Genomic DNA, 26,846 nt, shown 5'->3' with positions numbered 1-26,846 from the left:
GGTTCGAACAGTCTCGTCCTTTCTCTGTTTCGTGCCGTAGATTTCGGCTACGATCTCATTATCGTCTCTTAGGAGACGAAACTCTGCTTGAAATTCCTTCTTCAGGTCTGCCCATGTGCTAATCTTAGCCTTATCCGTATCCGAAAACCAGTCGATGGCTACGCCCCTCAGGGTTGCGGGAAACTGTGTTACCCACTCGTCCTCATCGGTAACACCATTCGCTCCCCAAATTGTTTCACAAGTGCGACAATGGCGGACAGGGTCTTCTTTCCCATCCCCATGGAACTTTGGAAGTTTTTGTTTTTGTGCCATGCCTTGTCTTTTTACTACTGGTGGCTGTTGTCCTACTCCGGATGGGTCAAATCCTATAAGGGGTGCTTGACCGCCGTGCCCCGGTGTCCCTCCGACACTCCTGGCAGCCCCGGTGTCTTCTCCCTCTCCTGCCTCCTCCCCACTCCTTGGAGTTTTCCTAGCCTCTGGTGTGTGTGGCAAGTCCCTCAAATCCCTCAACTGAGTTTTGGTACACTCTATCCTACGGCGGGTTTCCGCAAGTAACTCCTCCCGACTCCGTGGGTGGCCGCTGGCCTCACCGTCCCCTTCGGAGCGTTCCTCCTCTCTTCGCTTATACCTCTGTCGCCTTTCCGCTTGCTGTTCAAGGATCAAGGCACGTTGGGCTACTGCACGTTCATCTATATATTGTGGCTTATTTTTGTCCTTATTCAGTGTATTGGGCATTAATTCCCAGACAGCTTTCTATATACTTAATGACATAAAAAGTAGAACACTTTTATTCATTCATAATGTGGAAGACAAGTTTATGCCAACAATATGACATAATCATTACAATAAGTGTTCTTTATTCCGCCCCGTATGGCTCACGGTTCAAATGCCCCTGACCTGGCGCCATCTCGTTCTACTTCCCGTTCCTCGTACTGCTGCAAAATTTGTTGGCGTCGCTCTTCCTGGGCAATCTCCTCCAGGCGAGCTTGTTGTGCCAACGATGCTTGTGCTAGCAATCGGGGGAGATGGTTCATCAACCGATTTACCTCCGGACTCACTTCTAACGCTGTCCACACGGCACTTGGTGGGACTTCCGCCTCCGCCGCCTCTCGTCGTACGTAGGTCTGAATGGCTACTTGGAGTAGAATTGAAAATTCTCTCGTCGCGGTGTCTTCTCCTACGTAGAGTTTTGTTTGGGCATCGTCGACCTCCGGGTTCACCTCACCAACGGGTAGGCCCATTGTGTCTGTGCGCCATCCGTGTCTCCTGTTCCCGAGTTTGTGTCGGCAACGACGCCAAATGTTTACCTCACTGGGTAAACAGGAAGAATACAGAAACTAAACAGTAATGCACAATGCAAATACAAAAGAAGTACCAGAATAAGCTTGCCATTAATGTCAAAGGATGTTCATATTATAATCTGTCGTCAATGTTACATGTCCTCCAACACCCGGGGGTGGTACAATATATGACAGCCGAAGGGGTGCGACACAACCGTCGCGACTCCAACTACCTACCCGTCGGCTAACTAACTATCCATAATTAACATTACTAAATTATACACTTTTTCCCGATAACATTCTCAGCCAAGGTAAACTATCTTTTTATGACTTTCTTGAGCCTAATGATTTTAAGATTTTGGAGGCCAACTTGGATAGTCATGAGGTTAAACATTATAGGGGAGGCTCTAAACAAGGAGCTTCGTCATCAAGACCTACAACCCTCTCGCATAGCTTTATTTGTAGTAGTAAGGGTCATTGGCTGCAATTGATATTTTGGAACTTCGCACTAGTTCATAGGTTGACTTTGTACATTACTACATAGTAACATACTACATTGCAATTGAAATTTTGGTATTATTTATGCACTATGAAGTATGCTTTGTGCAATGCAAAGTAATCAGTGATTTGATTATAAACAACAAAATCCTATTTTCTACAATTTGTGGATTAAACTCTCCATTTTATTTGCTCTCTATATCTCTATGCCATGAAAATGCCCTTAAATTTCAAAAAAAGTGGTTTTAGTCTCTTTTCTACAGTTTTTTAGTGTCTTTTAGGAATCCAATTTTTTCCTAATTTTTCTTTACTTTTGATTTTCCATTTTTTTCTCCAAATGATTTTTGTTGCTATGGTTCATATCTATTTCTTCTGAGTAATGGTGTGTTGGGTATTGTTGATGTGTCTTTTGTACACGACCAAACACAGAATAAAATACCTAAAGGTACCTTATCCTCTCTGGAACAAAGTTTCCCGACTACTGAAGGTCTCGCCGAAGGATCAGTCGGAGTAACTCCAAGGCTCTGATATGTAGGTTCTCTACGTGTGGATAAACTCTTTGTGGTACAATGTGATTTTGCTGGAATCACAAGGGGACTTACATTTGATTTCCTGAGCATCTGATTTACTGGAACTCAAGTCCTATCTACTGGTTGGAAGATAAAGAAATGGCAAAAGGTACAAAGTTTAGAGAGTCTACTCTAAGACCTAGAATGCAAGAAGATAGATGAACGACTAGGTGGAATCCTACTGGGCTGGGTCTCACCATTAGGCTTGAACAATACGACACCAACTAAGTGTGATCTTCTGAGGGATGCTTCAAATATATTCAAATCAGATACTGATTATCATTCAATTTAATGCATGAACAATAGACGTGTAACGACTTGAGATTAAGCTCATTCTATGCCAGTTGACCAGGCAAGGCGCACTTACAGTCAGCAAGAGGCTAGTGGTTTGGACTAGGTGGATTCCACGTGAGTGCATTCAATAAATTCTTTCATTCAATCTAATCATTTATCCTCTATAATGAAGATTTAACAAGAGACCATGTGTATTGCAAAGAAATGACACATTTCACCATATATTCAATGAAAAGGGGGTTTATTTACAATCAAGGCAACAATTTCTTGCCTTCTCTTCCTAATCTACTCTTAATTGCTATTCTATTTGCTATTCTACTACCTATTCTCTATTAATTAATCTCTGACTATTATCTATTAACCCACTATTAACTATTAACCTTTACGAATGAGGAGCCAGGCCTTTATATAGAGAATCCTTTACAAATAGACGGCTATGATTGTCTTAGAATCAATGGCTAGGATTACAAGATAGAAACCCTAATTAGGGTTTGTTACAACAAACTTCCTCTAGCCAATAAGAAAATTACATTCCAAGAGTGAGGACCAATAGGAAGCATGGGTAGGTACACCGAAGTTTGTACCACCTCCGACAGATTAGATACATTGAATCTGGTCCTGCTGAGGTGGACTAATCCGGCTGGAGGAATGATGACTGGGATGCCACCTTGCCTAATGCTTGTAGCTTGGTTGATCCTTTTCAGTCTCTGACGTGATGAATGATTTACTTCCTTTGCTTGATGAGCCTTCCTTATTGTCAAGTCTTTCTTCTCCGGTAGCACATCTCGTCCTGAAGTGCTGGAAAAGCCTTTCTTTGTCATCTTGTGGTAGAATGAGGTATTGAGGCTAACTTCAACTCCTTGAACACCCCTAGTCTTCCAACGCTTCAAAGCACCTCGAATCCTCCCTTTTTGCATGTGGAACGTCCTTGATGATGATGGACTGGAAGAGCTCGTCCTTGTCCTAGCCTAGTCTTCTTTCGTTTGCAAAACAAACCATAAGATGATTAAGGACACATAATAAATTCATTCTAACATAGCATTTTCTACCTTAAATCATCAACAAGAAGACATCAAAATGAAGTTCGCTCAAGATTCTCCCCAAGGACAGGCCCTATAAGAATTTCGCTCTGGACCCTTTGGAAGGGTCAAGGACTCACAAGCAAAATTTGCATTCCTGGCTAATTTAGACCTCATTTCATCATTTCATAATCTTAGGCCTAGCCTTCAAACCTCTTCTCATCATAATCTCACAACTAGCCCTTTGCCTAGCTCAAACAAGGTGAAAAGTAGGAGTTTCAAAGGATTTCGCTCTGGACCCTCTGGAAGGTTCAAGAGCGAAATTTGCATTTTAGGACAAAATCTTCACAACTTGTGACCACAACTTGCTCAAATGCATGTCTAAGGATCCCTTTAATCTCAACCAACATCAAGCTTGATACAAAATAGGAGAAAAATGGAGTTTTTGAGTTTTTGAGAGTGGTTTCGAACCTGCAGGAGTTATAATGCAAAATCTAGTTTTGGGAGGATTCTTCAATTTTCCAAACAGTCAAATTTCAGGATCAGGATGACATTCCCGACTTAGCCAAATTTCAGGACATTTGAAGATCAGGATGACATTCCAGACTTAGCCACTCACCAATTTGACCTAACCCAGACCTTCAACGATGATATTCACTCACCAAGCTTCATTGACTTCCTGAAACCCAAACAAGACACTATTAGCAACAAGAGCAAAACTAGGCCTAAGGGACATTTTCAAAGAAACCCTAACCTGGAGCACCTGCTGACTCTCCCTGGCTCAAGCAGAGCCTGCCATCCTAGTGATCCCTCTGGCAACACTCAACATGCAAAGGCTAACAGACAAACCCTAAAAGACCTAGAAACAAACACCAGAAAGCAAAAAAGTAGGGGTCCCCATTTACAATGGGGCGATGTGTGAATACGTCACAACAGGTATCAAAGCATAATTTTCTACTCTAGAACCTTATGGGTCTTGCTTATATCACATGACATTGTCTAGCTAGTGGAACTGATGTTTTGCGAAACCACCTATGAATTTGTATGTTCATGTCTGTAGTTGTGAAAAAAAGTATCCAACTTGAGAAAAGGATTTGTGGATGTTGAACACAATTGACACATGTGCACCCTTTTGTGCCGATTGTATGCTATTGTAAAGTTGTGTTGATTATGTGTAATGTCCCCTGTTTCTAGTTAGGATCAATGATCAAAAGTTAGTTTATCAAAGAATCCTCGTAGACTAACAAGATGGCTAGAGGACATTTATGATGGTGTTTTCCTCAAGATTCAAGTACCATTTCAAAGTATTTTTGGATTGAGCCAGCTCTTGATTGTGTCACCTTCATGATGCTATCTTGAAACTAAATTAAACATCATCATAAGTGAAAAATCCTAGAGAGAGAGAGAGAGAGAGGTGCTTTCTTGCAAGGTATCCATAATGACAGAGAAAAGAGCAAATTAAAAGAGATATTAAAGTTGATGCATAGAACTTCATAATTTCCCCTTGAGTCACTTAAACCACTTTTATATTATAAAGTTTTCACCTTTCCTAAGTACCTATTTCTAGTGAGAGAGTGAAAGGGGAAATGAGAGATAAACGGTTGGTTTAAGTGGAAAAGCATATAAAATAAAGTGAGCACTCCTAAGTGTAAGAATTGTTATGTAGAAAAAGTAATTATTAATTAATATATTCATAAAAACTTATTGAGGTGTTAAGGTTTCAGCCCTAATTAGGGCATAGCTTTGGACAGTTATAAAAAGGCAAACTTGGAAACGAAGTTAGGATGTTGGATATTACTTTCTCTTTCTCGCCTCCTTTGAGGAGCTTGTGAACCTTAGGGTTTTTGAAGACTTTGGAGACGGAAACCTCTAATGTTGTTGCACATTTGTAGCTGTGAGAGACCAACCAAGGGTGTGAGGAGGAAGTCCAATATCAAGGGTTCCCATTGAGTTTCAAAGAAAATAAGTTTTGGTTTGCATATCTGGAGCTACCTACTTGCTAGTGTGTGTGACCGTACTTTCTTGTTTTGGAAGGTTTGGTACTACATTTTGAATCATCTTTGCACAATGATATATTGGCAGCATATGAGAACAAGCTGTGTGAAGAATTGGCAGCAGTTTGAAGAACCTTTGGATCAGCTGAAGAAATTTGCATTAGTGGCTGAGTAAGGTGGCTGCTTGGCAGGCCGACCCCCACTACAGCATTTTGAGAGATCATCTTTATCATAAACTTCATTCAAATCAGTCCATTTCTGTCAAACAACCATCTTCAACTAAAGCAAACGAGTTTAAGAAGGTTGCAGCAGTTGAAAAGGGCATCAAATCCATAAAATCAGACACTCAACATGTCGTATTGGCTAAGGGTTTTGGAGTGTACAACAAACTCCTACTCAAGGGGAAACTTCAGCCTATGTACTCCATCATTATTGCCTTCAGCAAGCCTTCTTGTGACAGCCATTTAGAGAGAAAGGAAGCAGATATTAGATCCCTGTGAAACCTTTTCTGAGTGTACACCTTGGCTGTGTGCTACCTCCTGAATTCACCCTTTTTACTACTCAAGCTACCGGATATGTTGGTAGTGATTTTGAGGACTTCACTTGCTTTGTAATAGAACTCTTATCAGAAGAATTGTGTACTCTTCTTCAAAACAAATCTGATTAAAATATTAAGTTGAACGTAATTTTCCAATCAGTTTTCAGTTTACTCCTATGTTTTTAGAAGAAAGCATTATCTAGTCTCTTCAAACTTCAAACACAAAAAACACACATTCTGCAACTTCTGTCTAGCTCTGAGAGATCACATTCAAGAAAAACAAGACATATAGTATTATTAATTTAATTAAATAACAAGCAGGTGTTCTCCTTCTACTGTTCAAATATTCAGTATTCCGGAGAGGGTGGGACATTACATTATGATAGTAACTTCCTTACTGAGTGTCAAGTTTCTGCAAATGTGTTATGCTGGAATAAGGGAAGTGTTCAGAACAATCGACCCTCTCAAACAATTGGGAGCACCCTTTGTGTGGGGTTGAGTGGAGAGAGAAGACGTGCATTAAGACCTAACCTATCCTAGGGTGAGGTGAACCATCATATTGCCTTCACCTATCCTAGTGATATGGAATTTCTCAATAAAGTGATAAATTCAATTCATGAGAGCCAATTCATACAAAATAATAAATGAATGCAAACTTGGCTATCTTTATTAATAAAATAAAAAGCTTTTATAGCTTTAAAGAGGAAAACTTCCTCCACAAATTGAGAGATACAATCTTTTAAATAAGAAATAAGTTGAGAAAAGACATCAACTTTTCCATAAAAATCTCAACTAGCCCTTGATTCTAGAAAACCAAAAATATGTCGTCACTCCAAAATAATAACAATAATCTCCTAATACAAACAATTAGTGGAGATAACAATTACATATTTAAATTGTAGGAATATAATACTTATCAGTCCTCCCAACCATAGAAGCATTGGCCTCCAATGCTACCATGGAAGAAGAAAAATAATTTTGATATAGTTGATGCTACCGATGACGTAGATGTCTGATGAAATTGGTGATTCAAAAACTTGGAACCCATATCCATGCTCAAAATCAACTGAAATTCTCCCAGCAAACAAGCTGCTAAATGGCTATAACACCATAAACAATGTGGTGATCCAAATGACGAGACGAATTGAAATAGAATGTACTTCAACAAGAATCTGGCATGGGGGTCCAAGGGGTTGAGCTTAATCGGTTAAAACATTGGGTTCTCATTGTGGAGACCCAAGTTCAACTCCCAATAGGGACATCTGAAGTGGAATTCTAAGCTGTGACTCTTGGCCTTCCATAGGATGGGGAAGGTCTTGGGGTCAATCTAATCAAATATAATAATAATAATAATAATATATCAAAGATATGTAATGGGGATGGGGCCCCTACTGTGTCCCCACTGGTTCATAGCTCCAGTCAAAAGCTATTCAGGCTTCGGCCAATTACTGATAAAAAAAAAAAAGAATCTGGCATGGGGACTTTCAAACCCTGAGTAACTGTCAAAAAAAGACAAATATACTCCCAGAATCATGGATACCAAAAACTTGTAAGGAAAATGCCCGAGTAGTGGGTGAAATTACTACTAAAAGTAGTATTACAAAAAAAAAGCCCAAAATGTTGGTAGATGATGCCAAACATTAATTCTCAAAATCTAATTCCAAGTTTTGCATCTTCAAATATTGCCAGAGCGGCATAAGATAAAGATAAAATTAAATACAAGAAGCTAAGATGTTAAGCACAGGAGCTGTAGAGCAGTGAACCTCTAGCTGCAAATTCATTTTGTAACTTTTGTTACAAGATATGAAACTAAACTCCATCAAAGACCCATTTGAGGAATCGAAGAGATCTTCGCATTGATATAAGATACATCCTCTATTGTGGCCATTGCGAAGAGAATATTCACCCTGAAATGCAAGGTAGGCATGGTCACGTTTTTCCAAAGCTATAATACTTCAATCAACAATAACTCATGAACCATGGAACGAAATCAAATTCCGTAAAATACCCATTCGAGAAGATAGAAAATCCTGTAAAATAAGCTATTATATGCCTTCTAAAACACTTTGTATAAGTCGTGGCACCTCTATAAACATTGCAGTCCACACAAATTAGAGTGAAACTAATTTTTTGTTTATTTTTAAGATAAAACTGAATCACATGGACATGAATATGAATTCTACAGCCCATGATCTAATGCTCTGATACCAATGATATGGAATTTCTCAATAAAGTGAGAAATTCTATTCACAAGAGCCAATCATACAAAATAATAAATGAATGCAAACTTGGCTATCTTTATTAATAAAATAAAAGCTTTTATAGCTTTAAAGAGGAAAACTTCCTCCACAAATTGAGAGATACAATCTTTTCTTTTTAAATAAGAAATAAGTTGAGAAAAGATATCAACTTTTCCATGAAAATCTCAACTAGCCCTTGATTCTAGAAAACCAAAAATATGTCATCGCACCAAAATAATAATGATAATCTCCTAATACAAACAATTAGTGGAGATAACAACTACATATTTAAATTGTAGGAATATAATCCTTATCACCTAGGATGAAGTGAGCTATTGTTTGCCCCTCATAATCATATAGGAGTGCTTTCCCACATCTCCCCCTCTTTTTTATGGATCCACTGGTAATTCATATTTGATGACATTGCATGTAGAATATTTCCCTCATCTCTCCCTCTTCCATTTGTCTACTTTGTTGGGAATTTATGGGTTGAGGATGCACTTGATTGTACCTTTGTTCTGGAGCAGATCTATTATGATGATTCAATTATCATATGAGTGTCCCAAGTTGTGTGGGTGATCCGAATTATGAATTCCAATTACAACACCTGGTGCAAACCTGCAGTATTGTAGACCTTTAACAGCAAAATTAGACAGCAAACTCGTAAAGAGATGTATGCAGCTCAAAAAGGTATCATATTTGATTTCAAATTTTCGTTTATATAGTTTGCAAACGATCCCAAGATTCACAAGACCCTCTTGGAATTCGAAATGAACAGCCTAGAAAATATTTATTACAATAAAACTAAACATTACTAGAAAAACTACATATTTTTATTAGTCCAACTTCTAAAGGCCAAGACTTTTCAGTTTTCACTCAATGCTCGAAATCTAGAACCGCTTACGCTGTTGGAAAGGTCTCAAAGAGAACTAATTTCAGTCCCTTAACACAAAGGCCTTTGGCTTATCGAGTTAAAGGACCGACGACATTTACGACTCCAAATTCTGCTCCAAAGGCCTCCGAAAATGCAATTTACTCAAACCTAGAAAATATTGAAAAATTAGATTTTCAATATTTTCCATTATTACTTGTGTCAACACTATCAGAGTTCTCCTGAATTGTTATCTAATCAGTGGGACACATTTATCTTGACATGCTAATATATTGACATGGTGATCATGATGTGAAGCTTTATGCAATTATTGGACACATTAGTGATTATTATTATGATTTTTATTTGACTGATAAAGCTAGCAGTTTTGAAACTCTTTAAATAATCTGATTAATCGAGTAATTTTTGGAAATCAGTGATAGCCATAGACAAGAAATAAAAAACATAATACTTGTTGAAGAACTCAGTTCAATGAAAAGCTGCTACAATTATTTATGATAATATAGATAAATGTGAGAGTACTGCATTCCACATGTAATATCGTTTCCAAGTCGGATGAGTGCTTTGAAAGTTGATTCTATCAATCTCTTATGTTAAAATTTAATTTGTATGAAAGTGTCTTGATTATGTATCAGATTGTGTTTAGTTGCATCTATAGGCCTATGGGACTTTGTGAAGTTTTCATTCACTTCTCAAAATGCTAATTGCAGTCGGCACTCATGGGAATCTTTAGCTTTCTCCTAGTGGCTTTGCCTAAATTTCCATAGCCTCAAACAAAAACTCTCCCCATCAATGGGATGTAAGGTGATTATATGGTGGTTGTGCAATATTATTTGTGGCATGTGTGTGCTTTTACACTAAGGTGTGTTATGATGGTGGTTCCTGTTTGGTTGAATATTTGGTTGCTGTCGTGTAGGCTCTCCCTATGTTCTTGTTGTTGTAGGGATGGCATACAAATAAAGCTTCAGCTGTAGAGATCTACAGCACCTAGGCATGATCTCTAACAAAGTCCATAAAGCAATTTTTAATTGCATTGTTCTTGTGGAGTTTGTGATGGGTGCTCATGGTGTACCTAGGTCAAAGGCCATGATTATGAGAGACTTTGAGAAAAAGTTTGTGTATTTTATTCCAAAGTAGTTTAGGGTTTGGCTGTGGAAACTAATTCTCCCAGATACAATAAAGATTTTTCTCTACCTTCAACAATTATGGGAGATGCCATGAAGTAGGTCTTGATGAAAATGGAAAATGGAGATGGCACTTCAGCTTCTAAGGAGCACAATTATTCCTCCCTGCATCATGAAATTCACATGCTCCAGGTGTATTGTTCAAACTTCAAACATTGGGATGTGGTGTTGGTTCTTATGGTTAGCCAAGATAAAGGCCACTTGGGCATTACAAGTGATCACACAAAGCTAATGTTTTGTGGGCAATCACTCCACAAGGACAATGTCCTGTAGAAATTCTCCACAACTTTAATCGGAAAAGTTCAAGCAGCTATATGAGAAGGCAAAACTTGCATTGAAACTAGAGAAATGATCCTTCAATGGACAACATTCAAAATAACCCACCATGATATTTATCATATTTAGATGAAGAGATATCCTACTAAAAGAATTATTAAATAATAAACACATTTCCTTACTGTTTTATTTCAGTTTTATTTTAACATAAAAAGTATAAAAATGATAATAAAACCCAAGTAAATTTTAAAACTTTGCAATCTAATCAGCAAAAGAGTCAACATTGTATCTAATAGTTGAACACATCCTCTTAAGAAAAGTCAGTACAATTTTAGTTTCTTTCATATGAAATATAGTCTAATTCTACCCAGAAGGTTACACTTCTACCTCCATATATATATATATCTGTGTGTGTGTGTGTACATACATACACACACACACACACATATATATATATAATCTGCATTGTGTGAAACATTTATTTAGAACCAATTGAGGTTTAAATGCTAAGCCATTTGGGCTTCAAAGTTATCCATATCTCAAGATTTTGTTCCTGTGAAAGTACTCTAGCGAACCATACAAATTAGCCAGAAAAATTAGACCATGAAACACTGTAGATATCAAAAGCAGATGTGCATTAGACATCCATACCTGTAGAAGACGATTCATCGGCACAGGCCTTCGTAAGTCCCAAATAATCTCTGAAGTAACCTTTAATTGAGAATTTGTAAGTGAAAAGGGGAGTGATCTCAAAAGTTTCAAAGTCAGTTGTGACCAATTATCAATACCAAGGCTTCCAACTTCAAGGCCTATTGAATTCTCAGCCAAACCATTGTTTTTGGTGTACATGTTTACAACTTCATGCATCCGAAATTGCAATCCCAGCTGTATTAAATAAAAAAGATTAGTTACTAAAACAAAAATGAAATAATAAGGATTACACTGTGAGTAAGCTTCAACTGTCTATTGGTATAAAGTAAGCAATAACGCATTATTTGATTTCTGTGACCTACTATTAATGTTCCTAACTTGAACATGAAATTTTATGACCTGATAAATTAAAATGAAGCCAATTTAAGTTTCCATGAAACATTATTGCAATAAATTATAATGATGTCAATATAGTTTTAATTTTGGTTCGCTAATATTTCAGACAGATCATACAAGGTTGACATTGTAGAGGGAGAAAGAATCTATAGAGTGGCCATTCAGTTATATAAATGTTACAAGAAATTTCTTCGCCGTTTGAAATGCTTCTACAAAATCACAAACACTAGATCTACGTTCATAATTTATAAACCAGGTTCACCGCAGTAGGTTTTCATGGCAGATGAATATCACTATTCATTTTATAAAATATCAGAATCTTTCTGATCCAGGGCCGAGAATGGTACCCAATGAATATACACACTTAGCGGACTAAATGTGCTATGGTGGAAGCATATATAGGAATGACAGAGGCTAAGAACTACATTAGAGTAAAGATGGCCAGGGAAAGATGAATAACAAAACAAGCTCGACACTTCAATGAGAACTGCAATACAAAATTTTATTATGCAATAGTTCTCTGAATGATCCATTGTAGTAAATGCCTAAGCTATCCTGCTGTCTTCCACAGAAATAGCTGAATTACTAACTTGTTTTCTGTTACACAGAATGGTACTATAAAATAATATCTAAGTTACCGGTCCGGGTTTGGGATCGGGTTCAGCGAACCTGGTTTGTGGGTTCGGGGAAAAAAAAAATTTGCCTTTTGGGTTCGTGGGTTGGGTTCGTCCGTACATGTATATATATATATATATATATATATGAAAAAATTAAAAGAAATATACAAAATTACAAATCTAAATACATTTGATAGTATGCTACTTCATCATTGATCAATGCCAAATGCGGATTAGGATTTTTGGCCTCAAAAAGGCAAAAAAATATTAGTTTGTTAATATAAAAAAGTCACTTTTTGGTGACTTGAGTGGCCCAACCCAGTGGGTTCGCCTGGGTCCGCGCCTAGGTTCGCCTTGGTGAACCCACAGTCAAAATGGTGAACACTGGCCGGACTTGGGCGAACCCAATGGGTTCACTTGGGTCCGCGCCTGGGTTCGCTCAAGTTCGGCCAGTGTTCACCATTTTGACTATGGGTCTGCCCTGGGTTCGCCTTGGTGAACCCACAGTCAAAAGGGCGAACCCTGGCCGGACCCAGGGCAAACCCAACGCGGACCCGGTTCGTGTTTGGAGCCCAAAACCGACGAACCCGGTAACTGAGAATAATATACATGACGAGCATGAAGAAATGTTAAGTGGTTACAAGACTGCCTGCAGTTTTGAAAAAATGTTGGCTTCATCAATGAGATTACTCTTTGTTGTCAATACCTATGAATAGTGCTGCAACAGTCTGTACAGAACAGATATGTCAGGACAAATGCCACCAAAAGTGTGCAGCAAGATTGAAGAGGAGTTAAATTGTTGTGTGACAGCCACATGTCCTGCAGGCAATGAGACTGCTGCTTAAGGCATGAAAGGCACATGTAAGTGTTAATGGAGTTTTATGTTCCTAAGTCTCCAATATCCTCCTAGATCACTCTTCCATGTGTATTATTCCCATGAAAACTTTACAACTAACACCAGAATCCTTTTAAATGACTTTAAAGCCTATATTCTGTGAAGCCTATCACATTGCCTTGCAACTTACATGACCAGAAAAAAAATAATCAACAAATTGATTTCTGTTTATTAATCATTCACAATAAAAGTCCGAAATTTTTTTGGCTCAAACTACAATAAGTACAAATACTATGATACTTCTCCATTCTACTGAAAGCTTTGAAAATTCAACCTACTATCAAAGGTTTCTGCAAAAGGTCGTACTAAAGGTAACAATGAATATACAAAAGTAATTAGAGAAGCTAAATATTCCATCCTCTTATAAGAACGTAGATGTCTACTTGAACACTTGAATGGATTTTGATTCAAAATATGTCAAGAGAAATACCAGAAACATTTATTTGTTTAACAGGAAACATATGAAGCAAACTTTTGAAAAACCCATCAAGAATCTGCAATCAGAAAAAAATTTGACTTGATCTGAAGGGAAAAAACCCTAGTCGAAAATACAGATTTCCGTCCAAAAAATGGCTGAAAAAATTTGCAGGCAGGAAAAAAAACGCGTCGCGTGGTCGCACGAAATGCAAAAGAGACGGGTCGCAAGAGAGGGCAGAAAAAGCCAGAAAATAGCTGAAAACCCTAGTAGCTGCAGCCAAAACGAACTACCAAAAAACAGAATCGCGGAAATAGATTGCAAAAGACTAAACGCGATTTTAAATCACGTCACTGTTCATGAGCAGAAAGAATGACACGAAAAAACCCTCGACCAATCCACACGAACCAGTAGCAATTTCGAATAAACAAAGAAATTTTTCAAAAAAAATAATACAGATGCAAAAGCATATGGATTTCAAAGAATCGATGTTGTTCAATTAATCAAGGAGACAAAGCTCCTTTAAATAGAGTTACAAAGACGATGTTTCTAAAAGAAACAATAGTTAACTAGAGGCGAAATTAGAAACAACTTAAATAACCATTAATAACACAAAGAGAAAGATACTATTCTAATAATTTTATTCATAAACTAAGATGCTTATGTCATACAATAATCACCAACATATAGATCCAAATTAAGGAATTAAAAAACTATACACTTCATAAAATCAAATGTGTCTTAAAATAAAAGGAAAATGAGAGCAAACAACATAACAACAGAAGACACGTTGATTTTAACCCTAGAGAACACCAATTCTACGAGGAAACTTCAGAAAATGTGAGGCAAATAATCCCAATATCCACTATTTCAGATGACTGTTGGGAATTAAGATGTCTCAAACTTAGCATTTCCTAGCATTGATTTATTTATTTATGCCTTTGTTTGCATTGTTCTTGCACATCCTATTTCATCTTTTAGTGTGACTCGGCACGGTTAGTTATCATCATGCTGGGAGGTGAGATGAGAAGTAACAAGGACGTTTTTGTCTTCACATGAGGAGATAGGCCTCCCACTTTGTGGTGGAGACTCTTTGCCATATGTTGGCATCGTGAGCAGTGTGTAAGAGGTTCTGAAACTTATGACGAATGACAAATTCCTATGGCAAGTTATGACACATAAGAGCAAATTCTATGACAAATTGGAAAAGTGTCAAAGAGGAATCTTTGTATGGAGTAGGTGGGTGCCAACGTTGGGTAATGACAGGCTGTAAGAGAATCAGCTATTAATACTCAGATATGACAGATTCTCTTGCAGCTATAAGTGTTGTCAGTTATGACAAATTCTATGACAGTTGTAAAGTGCATAAGAGCATCTGGCATACCTATTTATGGCAAAAATTGGGCACCCAAGTTTGACGGCATGTAAGAGGGGCTAGAGAATCTTGTACAAGTGTCGTTTGCATGCTTAAGGTAGTTGAAAATTGTGCCACATGGATTTGGATGGCCATCTCTTATGCCCTGGTCTAGAAGGCTCCTCCATTCTCATTTTCTCTATATATCGGATTACTTGGAGAGCATTTTGTATGTGAAGTTCTCTAGAGGTAATATTATGTTGCCAAAATTGATTTAGAGTATTGGACTGATTGTTGAAGACTTGAAGAAGCAGTGCGTTGATATTGTATTGTTACAGTTGTTTTAGTTACTACAATAGTACCATGCTTATGAAGAGTGAGGTTTTCCTTCCAAAAGGGTTTTCCCTAAATATATCATGTGTTTAATGTGGTAATCTTTATGCATGTATTTCTATATGTGTTTCTTTTACTATAGCAGTTAGGATTTGAAAGAAAATTGCACTATTCCCCCCACTAGATTAGTGTTTGAAAGGATTATTCCACACCATTACTTCCTTTCAATTGGTACTAGAGCCTGGCTAGTTTTGGTTCTGTTGCTGGGTAGCAGGCTTTTGTACCAATCTCAGTTTGAGTGGTAGCTTTTCCAAAAACTTCAAAATCTTGTTGCAGGAACAAGGTGGCAACCACATCCAGAAGAATTGAAGTTGAAAAGTTTAAGGGCATTAAATTTTAACTGTTGACAATGCAAATGTAAGATATGCTTGTAGACAAAGATCTATGAGTTGCAATAAACAAATCAAAACTAGCTAATAGGTAGCAAGAGGACACGGACTTTGTTTGAGAGACTCCATGTTATTGAATGTTCATGAAGAGAAGACCATAGAACTTCTATGGAAAAAGCTTGGAGATGTTTATTAAAATTAATCCTCGGTAAACAATTTATTCTTGGGGAAGAAGTTGGTTTCCCCATGAATAGAAGGCAAAGAATATGTACCCAATCATCTAAATACATTTAATATGCTAATTGCCTACTTGACCTCTATTGGTGTGAAGATGGAAGACGAGAATTATTGCATGACCCACAGTGTTCTTTGCCAGAATCATGGGACCACCTTGTAATGGTTGTCAAGAGTACAACCACCAAGTTCAAGATAGATGAGGTGGTTGCATCGTTACTTTCTCAATACATGTATTAGAAAAAATTCTAACTCGACTACAGAGACTCTTGCGGTTCATGGTAGATAGAAAGAGAAAGGCAAGAAGAAAAACAAGAAAGAAGAAAAAGGTTGATCAAAATCTTTTGGGAGATCCAAGTCACCTAGGAAGTCCAAGGTGAAGTGTTTGAATTGCACCAAAACTAGTCACTTCTATAAACAATGCAAGAAGGAGTAAAAGAAGAAAAAGAGAAATCCCCCTGATTCATATTCAGACAAATCCTCTCAAGGTGAAAATAAAATATTTGTTGCAGCCTTAGCAACACATGCATCAGAAGATGTGCGCTTGATAGATTTGAGTGCAACTTTTCACATGACCTCTCATAGGGGTTGGTTTACAAAATATGAAGAATATGATGGTGGTAAGGTGTATCTCAGCAATGATACCCATCTGAAAATTGTTCATCGTGGAATAGTCAAGATTAGATTCCTCGATGGTAGGTAGAGTGACGAGGATCGATGGTGTTTAGCATCTCTCGGGTTTGGCACGAAACCTACTTTTTGTTAGTAAATTAAATGATTTGGGTGTCCAAGTTGTTTTCTCGCAAGGAGAATGCAAAATGACCAGAGGAACTACGGTGCTTGTTAAGGGTGTTCGGATTGGTACTTTGTATAAGTTGAATACATTCGCTGTTCAATGTAATAATTTTGCTATGGAGCTGAAGAAGAGAGTTTTGGACTCTCAATCCTCACCATCAAACCGAGTAATGAAGAACTTTGTTGCTTGTACATTGAGTGCTCGTGATTTCTAGGTACCTAAGGGTGCCAATGCTTTGGAGATGAAACTTCTAGCAGAGCAGACAATCTTATGACACCAAAGATTCGGAAACATTTGTGAGAAAGGTCTTAAAACCCTGAAAAATAAATGTCTAGTTAAGAGGCTTAACGATTGTAATCTTGAGTTCGATTTTGTGAACACTGCATACATGGGAAGCAAAACCACGTTCAATTTTACTCTAGTTCCAACACTTCTAGATTGTTGGTCTTGATACATACTGATGTTTTTCAGTCCTATTATTGTTCCTTAGATTTCTAAATCTGTGTATTTTGTATCATTTATTGACGACTATAGTAGAAGGACATGTGTTTATTTAGCAAATTTGAAGTCTTTAGTCAGTTTAAAGAGTTGAAAGCTCTTGTTGAAAATCAGACTAGTAGAAAGATTAAGTGCTCGAGGACTAACAATGCTAGTGAGTTTCGTTCGACAAATATCAATAAGTTCTATGAGGACCATGGGATTAAACATTTTCTTTCATTTACATATGCTTTTAATTTTGTCTATAGATTGATTAAACATATATCAATTATGCTTTCCATCCTTTTGGCTTTATAGATATTAATTTGGTGTTGATTTTAGTTACTTTATTTTTATTTATCTTTGACATTCCCTCGAGTCTTGTGTTCCTTCCTCTCTCTCTCTCTCTCTCTCCCCACCCTTCTCCCTCTTTTTAATGAGTCTTGGTCTGCAACTAACCATTTTTCAACTCCTTGAACTCTCTCTCATCCTGATGATGGTTCACATAGTGGGACACAAAATGTTGATGGTTAAAAAAATACATACACAATTGAATCCAGAAACATAATACCGACAATTACATGGATTAAGGAAATTTGTTGGCATTAATAGATATCAGGTTTTGTAAGGACCATGGGACTGAAAGGCATAAGACAACCCCATACGCCCTTCAGCAAAATAATATTGCAAAGAGGATGAACAAGACATTGATGGAGAGGGCTAGTAGTCAAACAGAAATTTTGGGCCGAAGTTATAGCCACTGCCTGCTATCTGGTAAACAGATCTCCTACATTAGTGCTCATTCATAAGACACTCATTGTAATGCCCCCTGTTTGGGATTTACAATGATTCTGTCCTGAGACAACAATTCCAACTTATAGTAAGAAATGTAATATATTTATGAATAAGATTTAATCAAACTCGAAACATTTTATTATAATATTTGATTTATAATTCTAAGAATAGTTCAGGATGGAGAACTTATCTTGATATCTTCTTGTTGTGAATGTGAGCTATATATATAAATTTATTTCTTGGTATTACTGTATGTCTATTGAAATATAGTTAATTACTGATCTATATGTCGCTGTCTCTGATAACTCCCTTAGAATGAATGCGATATGGTTTGGAACTAAACTTATCTGAAAATATATGTTGCTCGTTATTTCTGGCATTTGCCGTAATGTGAATAAGATATAGCTGATGCTGATCGCTCTGTAGAGACCCTGAGGAATTACTTGTCCGCTTGTCTAATCCAATATCCTTTAGCATTGCAATGATCAATGGTGGCCAATCTAGATATATCATCGCTATCTCTGCTTTAACATTTTCTTGCTTCTGCAATGTTCTTACGATGCCATTTCTGTCGAACACTTCCTTTGTAATTGCTCCTTATACGTCTTATGGTCTGCAAGGGTAGATTCACCCCTTTTACTTGTGTTCCTTGTGCAATCTGCTATCCAAAATATAATAATAATTCTCCTTGATATAATTATGGCAATTGGATGGTGGTTGTCTCTAATATTCATTATAACAAATGCTCCATCTTATTCGTTTTAGCCTGGGATTGTTTCAAGAGAAATAAGGGGGAAATTATTTAATTTAATATTATATAAGTTGTCTCATTATATTTATTTAAAATCAAATGTGAGATGACTTTATATTTTTTAATTAATAAAATGACTAAAGTATAAAATTAAATAATTAAAAAGTCACTTAATAAATAATAAAGTGTACCTACCCTCTTCTAGAAGGAATCTCATGATGGGTTATGAAAATGATAAATAGAAGAGGATAATTGATGATGAGGAGATTGGAGATTTGGATTTGGAGATTGATGAACTGATGCGTGGCATTAGTGGAATCTCTGAGGACGCAAACCTTCAGCAGATTGGATAGAAGGGCTGGACGAAACCCTAGTTCTTCATTTTTGGAGTAGGTTCGTTACGGAACCTACATTGGTACCTAATTTGTGAAGTCTTCTTTCGAAGACAAATTTGCATTAGAGTGGGAGACATTTTCAGTCTTCCAATCTGGGCTTATTCAGGTTTTTGTTGTATGCCATGGTGACCATCATGAAGGATTTTCAGAATGGCCGAATTAGGTGATCATTACTAGCCAATTCACTCGAGGAGGAGAAATCAAGTTTGAAAGAAGAGATATTGGAAGAACATTGTTGGCTGATCCAACATTATTCAGTCTGAAGTATACCCTGCTGTGTATATCCATATCCTTCGATTTTTTTCATTACTTCTCAAGGAGGCTTCGAACTTCACATTTGAGATAGGTAATTTGAAGAGCAAGGTGGGGTGATCCTTCTAGGAGCAATTTTAAGGGAGTTCAACTACCAATCAGAATTATATCAGAATTTTGGGTCAGACTGTTCACACCCATGATATTGCTCATTACACCACAAAAATGCTTCAAATATCACATTGGCGTTTAGCGATTTGAAAGAGGGAGAAGGGTGCTTCATTTAGTACCAAATTGGAGAAGAATCGGCTGATCAAACATTGTACCACAGCAGCAGGGATGGTACCAAAGCAGGTTCGATTTGGCACATTCAAGGCGTTTTGTGTGTGGATATTGCTTCCTTCTTCACATCAAATTGTTCCAGGTTCTCTTATCATCATTTCATTTGCTTGATCATGTAATAGTGGCCCTAGCTGTCATATGTATTCAGACTAGCTGAAAGTGATAAAGTTGATAACCAAGAGTCTTAAGTTATTGTTAATACATTGTAACAAGTCATTTGAACTCAACAGTGGGGCTTGAGGTTTGCATTGAGTCTACTTTACATTGTATGTACTTTTCTGAGGACACATGCCAACTGTTTGACATAATGTCAGCAAGCTTATAAATCTGATTTTTGAGTCTAATTTGGTGTTAGGACATCATAAATTAGTAGTAGATGCATTCTAAATTCCATACTTTCAGAGATAATCATTGTAGAATGTTCTTCCATGAATCAATGCTTGTGTGGTGAATTCGATATCAAACTGAACAATCTGAGACTGCAGTCCGCCTAACACGCAACATTAGCAAACAGCATAACACACAGTTCTTGACAGCAAATATCTCCTTGTTTCGATCCTCAAAGGATGGGGGATATTACAGTGGTATCAGAGCAGTTTCCTGCCATCCTGTTGGGAAAGTACAGAGGGAAAGATGGCTTTCGACAAATCCACCATTGATTTGATAACGAACTTGCAAGATTTGATGAATGATCCGGAAACAAAACAGGGATTTCTAGGAATGTTTAGGAAATCTAAAAGAAAGGAAATTTCTCAGCCTACAAGTGATCATGGGAAAACATTTAGACAGGAGCATAGTATGAACAGAAATGAAATGAGAAGACAAGGTCTATGCTTCACTTGTAAAGGTCCATGGGAGCTGAATCACAAATGTATGGATAAAGAAAATGAAGTTCCTGTGTCTTCAACTGATGGGGAAATGTCTGAAAATAACGAGGTAATAGCAGCCACTTCTATGATGCCAATTAATGATGATTCTTCCAAAGGAAGCAAAGAGGAGAAGGGTAAAATTCTGATTATGGACAGCAGCTGTTTACTTCCTCATTCTTATGATATTGCTACTCATGGAGGAACTTGTGAAGACAAGTCACCAAGTGTTAGCTCACCAAATGCTAGTGTTGAGGGTGAAAATTACAACAGAGATGCACTTGTGAAGCTTGAAGAAAATGACAGGAGTATTGATGACAGCAGACACATTTCTTCAATTCATCATGAGAATGATGATACCTGGGAATCATTTCCAGATGGTACTCAAGAATTAGGAGTTAGAGATGAGTTTAGAGGGATGAATTTAAATTATGAGCATTCTGATTTTCTATATTAGACTTGGGTAGATGTGGAAATTGATTCTCTTCATAGTGGAGCAGCCACTAGTATTTTGACTACACATGACGAAGGACACACTTTGCAATGGCATGATATCATCACTGAATTGTTTGAGGACAGCAGCATTATGTTCCATGATATTCATGAGATTACAGCCCTTACACATGCAAGAGTTTGTGAAGATGAGTCTAAAAGTGTTGAGCGTGAAGAAGAAGTGCTTGTGAAAGTTGAAGGCATGACAGCAGTGCTGATTGTTATAACAGCATTGTTGCAACTCTACATCTTCAAGGTAATGCAGCTCATAATCATGGAGAAGACAATGTCATGGAGTTCCCTAATGTTGGCATTCAAGTTTGGGAAGGCAGTCGTGAGACATGGGTTGCTGATGTATATAGTAAGAGGTGTGATTTTGTGCATTATAGCATAGAAGACATTAAAAGGACTCAAAGCATGTGTGATGCGTTATTAAGGAAAGATAGACAAGCTAAGTTGCTAGCTGCCCAAACAAGGCAACACTTACAAAAGGTCAAGGAACGCTGCAACCATATAGAACATGAGCATACTGACCTTATGAGGTCAGCCAGACATGAAGCACTTTGGGGTGTTAAGGAAGACACCTACATTACAAATTGGAAGTGTGCATCTATTTCTTATGATATGGCAGCTATCTACTTATTGATTGATGACTTAATATACCTTGATTCTGCGTGGGTTAGTGGCTGTCTTGTTTGGTTTTCCAAAGAACTTTCAGATTTGGCATGGTATACACCAGCTATTCAATGGAACGGAAGTGTGTGGGGACATATCTATTCATTGGGGAATGAGTATGAAATGGATTCATTTGATTTAAAATGGTATGTTGACATCTACGACATCATTCATGTTGCTGATCTGAATTACCTAAGCAATGTTGGGTGGCTGTTTGTGTTATTTCATTGGCATATGGGAGTTCATTTCCACATTTTCTTGTTGGTCAGCCTTCCAGGATGGGAGATTCATGGTTATTTGAGGAATCATTTTATCTTCATATCATGTGGTAGGATTGGTGGATTGGTTTGGAATCCGGGTATTGTCAGGGTTGAGGCTTATACTCCTGTGGCACGTGACGAGGAGTTTGGACTGATTCAGCAGATACAGTTAGTGTTGCAGGAGCTTTGGTATGTTGACAGGGACAATACACAATTTTCATTTGGGATCCAGGTGGCGTTATTCTATAGGATGTTTGGTTGAGCAGCCATGATTGCTTGGGGACAAGCAATTTCAGGAGGGGCAGATTGTAATGTCTTGTTGGTGTTTGTTTTATCATCTACCAAACATTAGAATAAGATACCCGAAGGTATTCTATCCTCTCCTGAAAAATCATTGCTGATTCCAAGGTCTATATGTGCGAACAAGCGACTTTAGTGGGATATCTACTCGGGTAGTGTTTGCTGAAAATCTCAAGGGGGACTTACGTTAACAAATGTCTTTTGAACTATTGGACTTAAACGAATTTAGCAATTTTAGCCTCTCTCTCTTTTTTGGGGGGCGATTTTCGAGATTTAGACTTTCAAAAAAAAGGGAAAAGGGGGATAGGGTTTGAGAAAGCTGATCTAATCCTATGAACTCCGGAGACGGTATCAATTGGGTGCTCTCGGGAAACCACACTTTGCTTCGCCACACTAAGGACAACTACACAAAGCGGGTGCAATCTTCAATGGGTTGTGCTTATAATTGAAATAATGGCATGCACAGAGGATAGGCTCAGACTAAATTTGCAAAGTGAAATGGAAATCATCTATTCACCAAAAGTATGAGGAGAGATACACCATCAATTAACACTTATCAAATCCTTCATTCAATTCTAATAACATGAAAGCAAATCTAAATTAATTTTAACTAAAGTGTTGAGGAAATTGAAACCATGCTAATCATTCAAACAATAGAGATTACAAAGCCTTAAGAGAAAGCGCACATGCAATATATTGTTCGAAAATGACCCTCAGGCAACAATATGTCAAAAACCTCACACTCTCCAAATGAGAGGAGGTAGCCTTATATAGTTTTTCAATAATAAATGAACAGCCGAGATCCAACAATGATCAAGGGCCCAAATTGAAAGTTATAAACCCTAATTAGGGTTTCCCAAAACTCTATTAGTTTGAAAGAATAAGAAAGTGACATGTGGCACAGCTGCTATTGTCACTAAGGTGAGTGTCCAGTTTCCCCTTTTGCAGATTCGATGTATCTGGACACGATGAGCCTAACCTCCTCCATAGTGACACTTGGTATGTTGTTAATCTGGAAGTCGATGATGTCCACATCATCAATACATGTGGCGAGGATGCCTTCCCACTCAACAGCCCTTGAAAGATCACCCTTATCAGTCATTCCTGAGTCTTTGAAAAAGCTTGACTAAATTCTGGCTCTCAAGTTCTTTGCCTGCAAGTTTGTTTCTCGTATACTCTCTTTCTTCCAGATCTCTGATGGTACACGAAACACCTTACTCAAAATTTCTTTGACACTTTCCTCTGTCTCAAAGCACTTAGTCTCGGATTTCTTCAAGACTTCAATCCTAGTGACCAAAGCATAATACCAAGTATTAAAGTCATATCTATCCTCAGCTTGTATGACACTTGCATCCACCAAACTTCGTTTTGACAAACCTCGAATAACCTTCAATTGCGGAAGTATTTCATCTTGAATTTCTTCAACATCTTCCCAATTTGCAGCTAGGTCCTAAATTCGGCTAACTAATGAAGAGGCCAACTCATGTGCTGATACATAATTTTCTACAAGTATGTCAGCAACTGTCGAAGCATCTGAAATCCATTCCTTGACCTGCGTGAATGTGCCCTTCATGTCCTCATAATCCTTCATTGACTCTTGCTGAAGAGGCTGCGAAGGAGTGACCGTATCTCATGGTTGAGTGGCCTGGTGAGATGGAGAACATATTTCCTCCACTGCTGGTTCTCTTCCTCAACCTTCTTCCTTTTCTCCTTCTCCTGCGCTAGACTCGCCTCGAGGGCGTTGCAAGAGTCATCAAAGTACTGGACTTCTTGGTCTTGAGTAGGCTTACCCAGCTCTATAGTGGTAATCTTATAATCCTTCGAGGCAATATTGTCTCGAGTTTTTCCTTCCTTTGGCACAACTATCTGAACTATTTGAAACCCTGCACTATCCCTCTGAATCAAAGAGAATTTTCTGGCTGGCTTAGGTGGCTTGACTATGACTGGTTTGTTCACCTTTTCCAGAAATGTTGTTGTATTCTCTTCAAAATGGGTTTCCTTAGGGACCTTAGCCCTTATCCTTTCCCTCAGCCAGTCAGGAATGGTTGACTGTTCCACAATATTTTGATCAAACCCATCATCTGTCCTTCCTAGTCCAGTAACTATACCATCGCGGAAAACTACTGGGGGCTCAAGCTCTTCAACTTCTGTGGCTGTATTTAAAACTTGTTCCTTGTCTGGACTTTGGACAGCTTCTTTCATTATTTCCTCAATTGAAGGAGAAGGCACTCTCGCTTCATTTTTTACCATATATGTGTCCATCTCTTGCTCTTCAACTGCATTTTGATCAGGCACAACAGACACGACACTCAGGATGGAATGACCTTCGTTGGACTCGTGTCTTTCCCTGACAATTTTCTTTCCTTTGGCCTTTCCAAAGCTTCCAACTAACTCCTTCCTTTTCCTGGACCCAACACTCTATGGATTTCAAACATTGCTTGCAAAGATATAAGGGTTGGAGAACAGAGAGTCATCTACTCCCATTAAATCATAGGTCAGGGCCACACCTTTAGACTTCAATTGTTTCGTCCTCTCAGATGTCTGCCAGATTTGACTTCTCTCCCTCTGACCAATCGATCAAGGCTAGTGGCTCATTCCTCATCTTCTCAAAGCCTGGATGCTAAAGCTCAAGACAGTCTTCTACTTGATCAACGACTCTAAATACTTTTGTTGCTCTTACCATGCTCAAGGGAATCCTTGACCAAAATCTCCTCCTGATTTGGAAACTATTGGTTGCGTTAGCCCAATAATCTTCCAAATCAGCTTTGTGCTCAAATGCCATCCCTTCGACCCTTTTCATCCTATGGAACGGATCAAAATTCATTCTTGCTTTGTACTGGTAAAAAGGGTACCAAGCCAGCTCTTTCTCAGCAATGGCAGCGACTTGTGATGACGGGCATGTTTCTAGTCCATTTCCAATCGTGAGAGAGGAGGTTCCTACCTTCTTCTGCTTATCTCTTTGAACTGTCATATATCCCTCCAATTGCCTCACAACCTCTAGTAGGGTAAGCTAGGAGCTTATAAGGAGATCTGAAAAACCCCTGAATTCTGATGTAAGTGAACTTCGAGTATTGAATATACCAATATCTGAATCTACTTATGAAGTCCACAGACTCTTGAGAGAGTCTCTGAAGTAGTCCACCTTGCAGCATCTGTGTGATGTGCATGAGAAACGTGTCATTCACCCTCTTGAAATAGAACTTTTCTTCCATGCGAAGCTGGGGATAACAGTCATAGACAGGAAACTGATTTTTTTTGTTTCCCACTTCCCCTCTACAGGTGAGCCCTCTTTATCTGTAGGTTCTAGCCAAGGAATAGAACAAGTACGAGCTCATGAAGAAGGTCCTATTTGCTTCCACATTCTTCAGCTAGCTGTCCAAGTTATCACTTATCATTCGAGCCCAGTCTATCATCTTAACTCCGTTCATTATTTCATTTATAAAATAATACATCCAGGGCTCAAATGGAGCACCTTGAGGATTCCCCATTACCTTGTTCAACAAGACAATCATATCTCCAATATCTTCTTTGAAGTACGCCCTCACCAAGCTCTTCCTCTATAGTTTGGAGCCACCTTTTCTTGGCTTGTCCAGCCAGGAATGATTGACGATGGCATCATACTCCTCCAAATGATCCTGATACATGCGATCAACTTCATCCTTGGTTACGTACACAGCACTATGATATTCTGGAATTCTGAAGGCTTGCCTGATGGCCTCATCGCTCATGTTTGTCAACACTCTTCCATCTGGTGTGACAATATCCCTATGGACAGGATTGTACTGCCTAGCGCACTCAGCTACCAACTCAGTGCATTGCATGGTAGGCAAAAAAACGGCAACATGCATGATGCCACTTTTCATCATCTTTCGTGTGGTTAGTGTCGCTTGTTGAACTCCCTCAGATTGATATGCCCAAGGTTAGTGTCACTAACATTCTTCCATTTCAAAGTCATTCTCGACTCAGGAGGAGCATCCTTGCCTACTTGGAACTTCATCGTGCCTAAAATCTGCAAATAAACATGAAGCTTAAGTTAGAAATCAGATCTTGGATTAAAGAAAATCCAGGCTGCGAATGGCTAAGTGCTTGGAGATTTTTTTTACTTCACTTTCATACTTAGCCACAAAAATGGATTTTTCACATGTAAACTCTTCAACCTAAGGACATTTATGATTGTAATCCAAAAAGGCCAAGTTCTATAACTTCAAAATTCTCATTCCATTTAGTCAACAAAATGATTTTTCTCACTAAAACTTTGAATAAGTCCACAAAAATTACTTCCAACGAATCTGGAAAACTCAGAAAAATACAATAAATCTGCATTTTAAAACCAACTTCACCTTCGAATGAATGGGAATAAGGCTAGAAGATAGAAGG

General features: G+C 38.1%; 1 protein-coding gene across 4 annotated transcripts in view; it reads right to left on the bottom strand.

The window, feature by feature from the left end:
* Positions 1–26,846, bottom strand: part of LOC131039040 (ATP-dependent DNA helicase homolog RECG, chloroplastic) — a 308,039-nt gene that overhangs the window by 102,627 nt on the left and 178,566 nt on the right. For all 4 annotated transcript variants that reach the window (XM_057971683.2, XM_057971686.2, XM_057971685.2 and 1 more), the window contains exon 12: positions 11,436–11,669. In XM_057971683.2, coding sequence (XP_057827666.2) covers positions 11,436–11,669 — 234 coding nt within the window. The remainder of the gene's footprint in view (positions 1–11,435; positions 11,670–26,846) is intronic.

Source organism: Cryptomeria japonica, chromosome 6, assembly GCF_030272615.1.
Source record: "Cryptomeria japonica chromosome 6, Sugi_1.0, whole genome shotgun sequence".
In the NCBI taxonomy this organism is placed as follows: domain Eukaryota; kingdom Viridiplantae; phylum Streptophyta; class Pinopsida; order Cupressales; family Cupressaceae; genus Cryptomeria; species Cryptomeria japonica.
The sequence above is the reverse complement of the archived record's forward strand: the minus strand, read 5'-3'. Positions and strand labels throughout refer to the sequence as shown.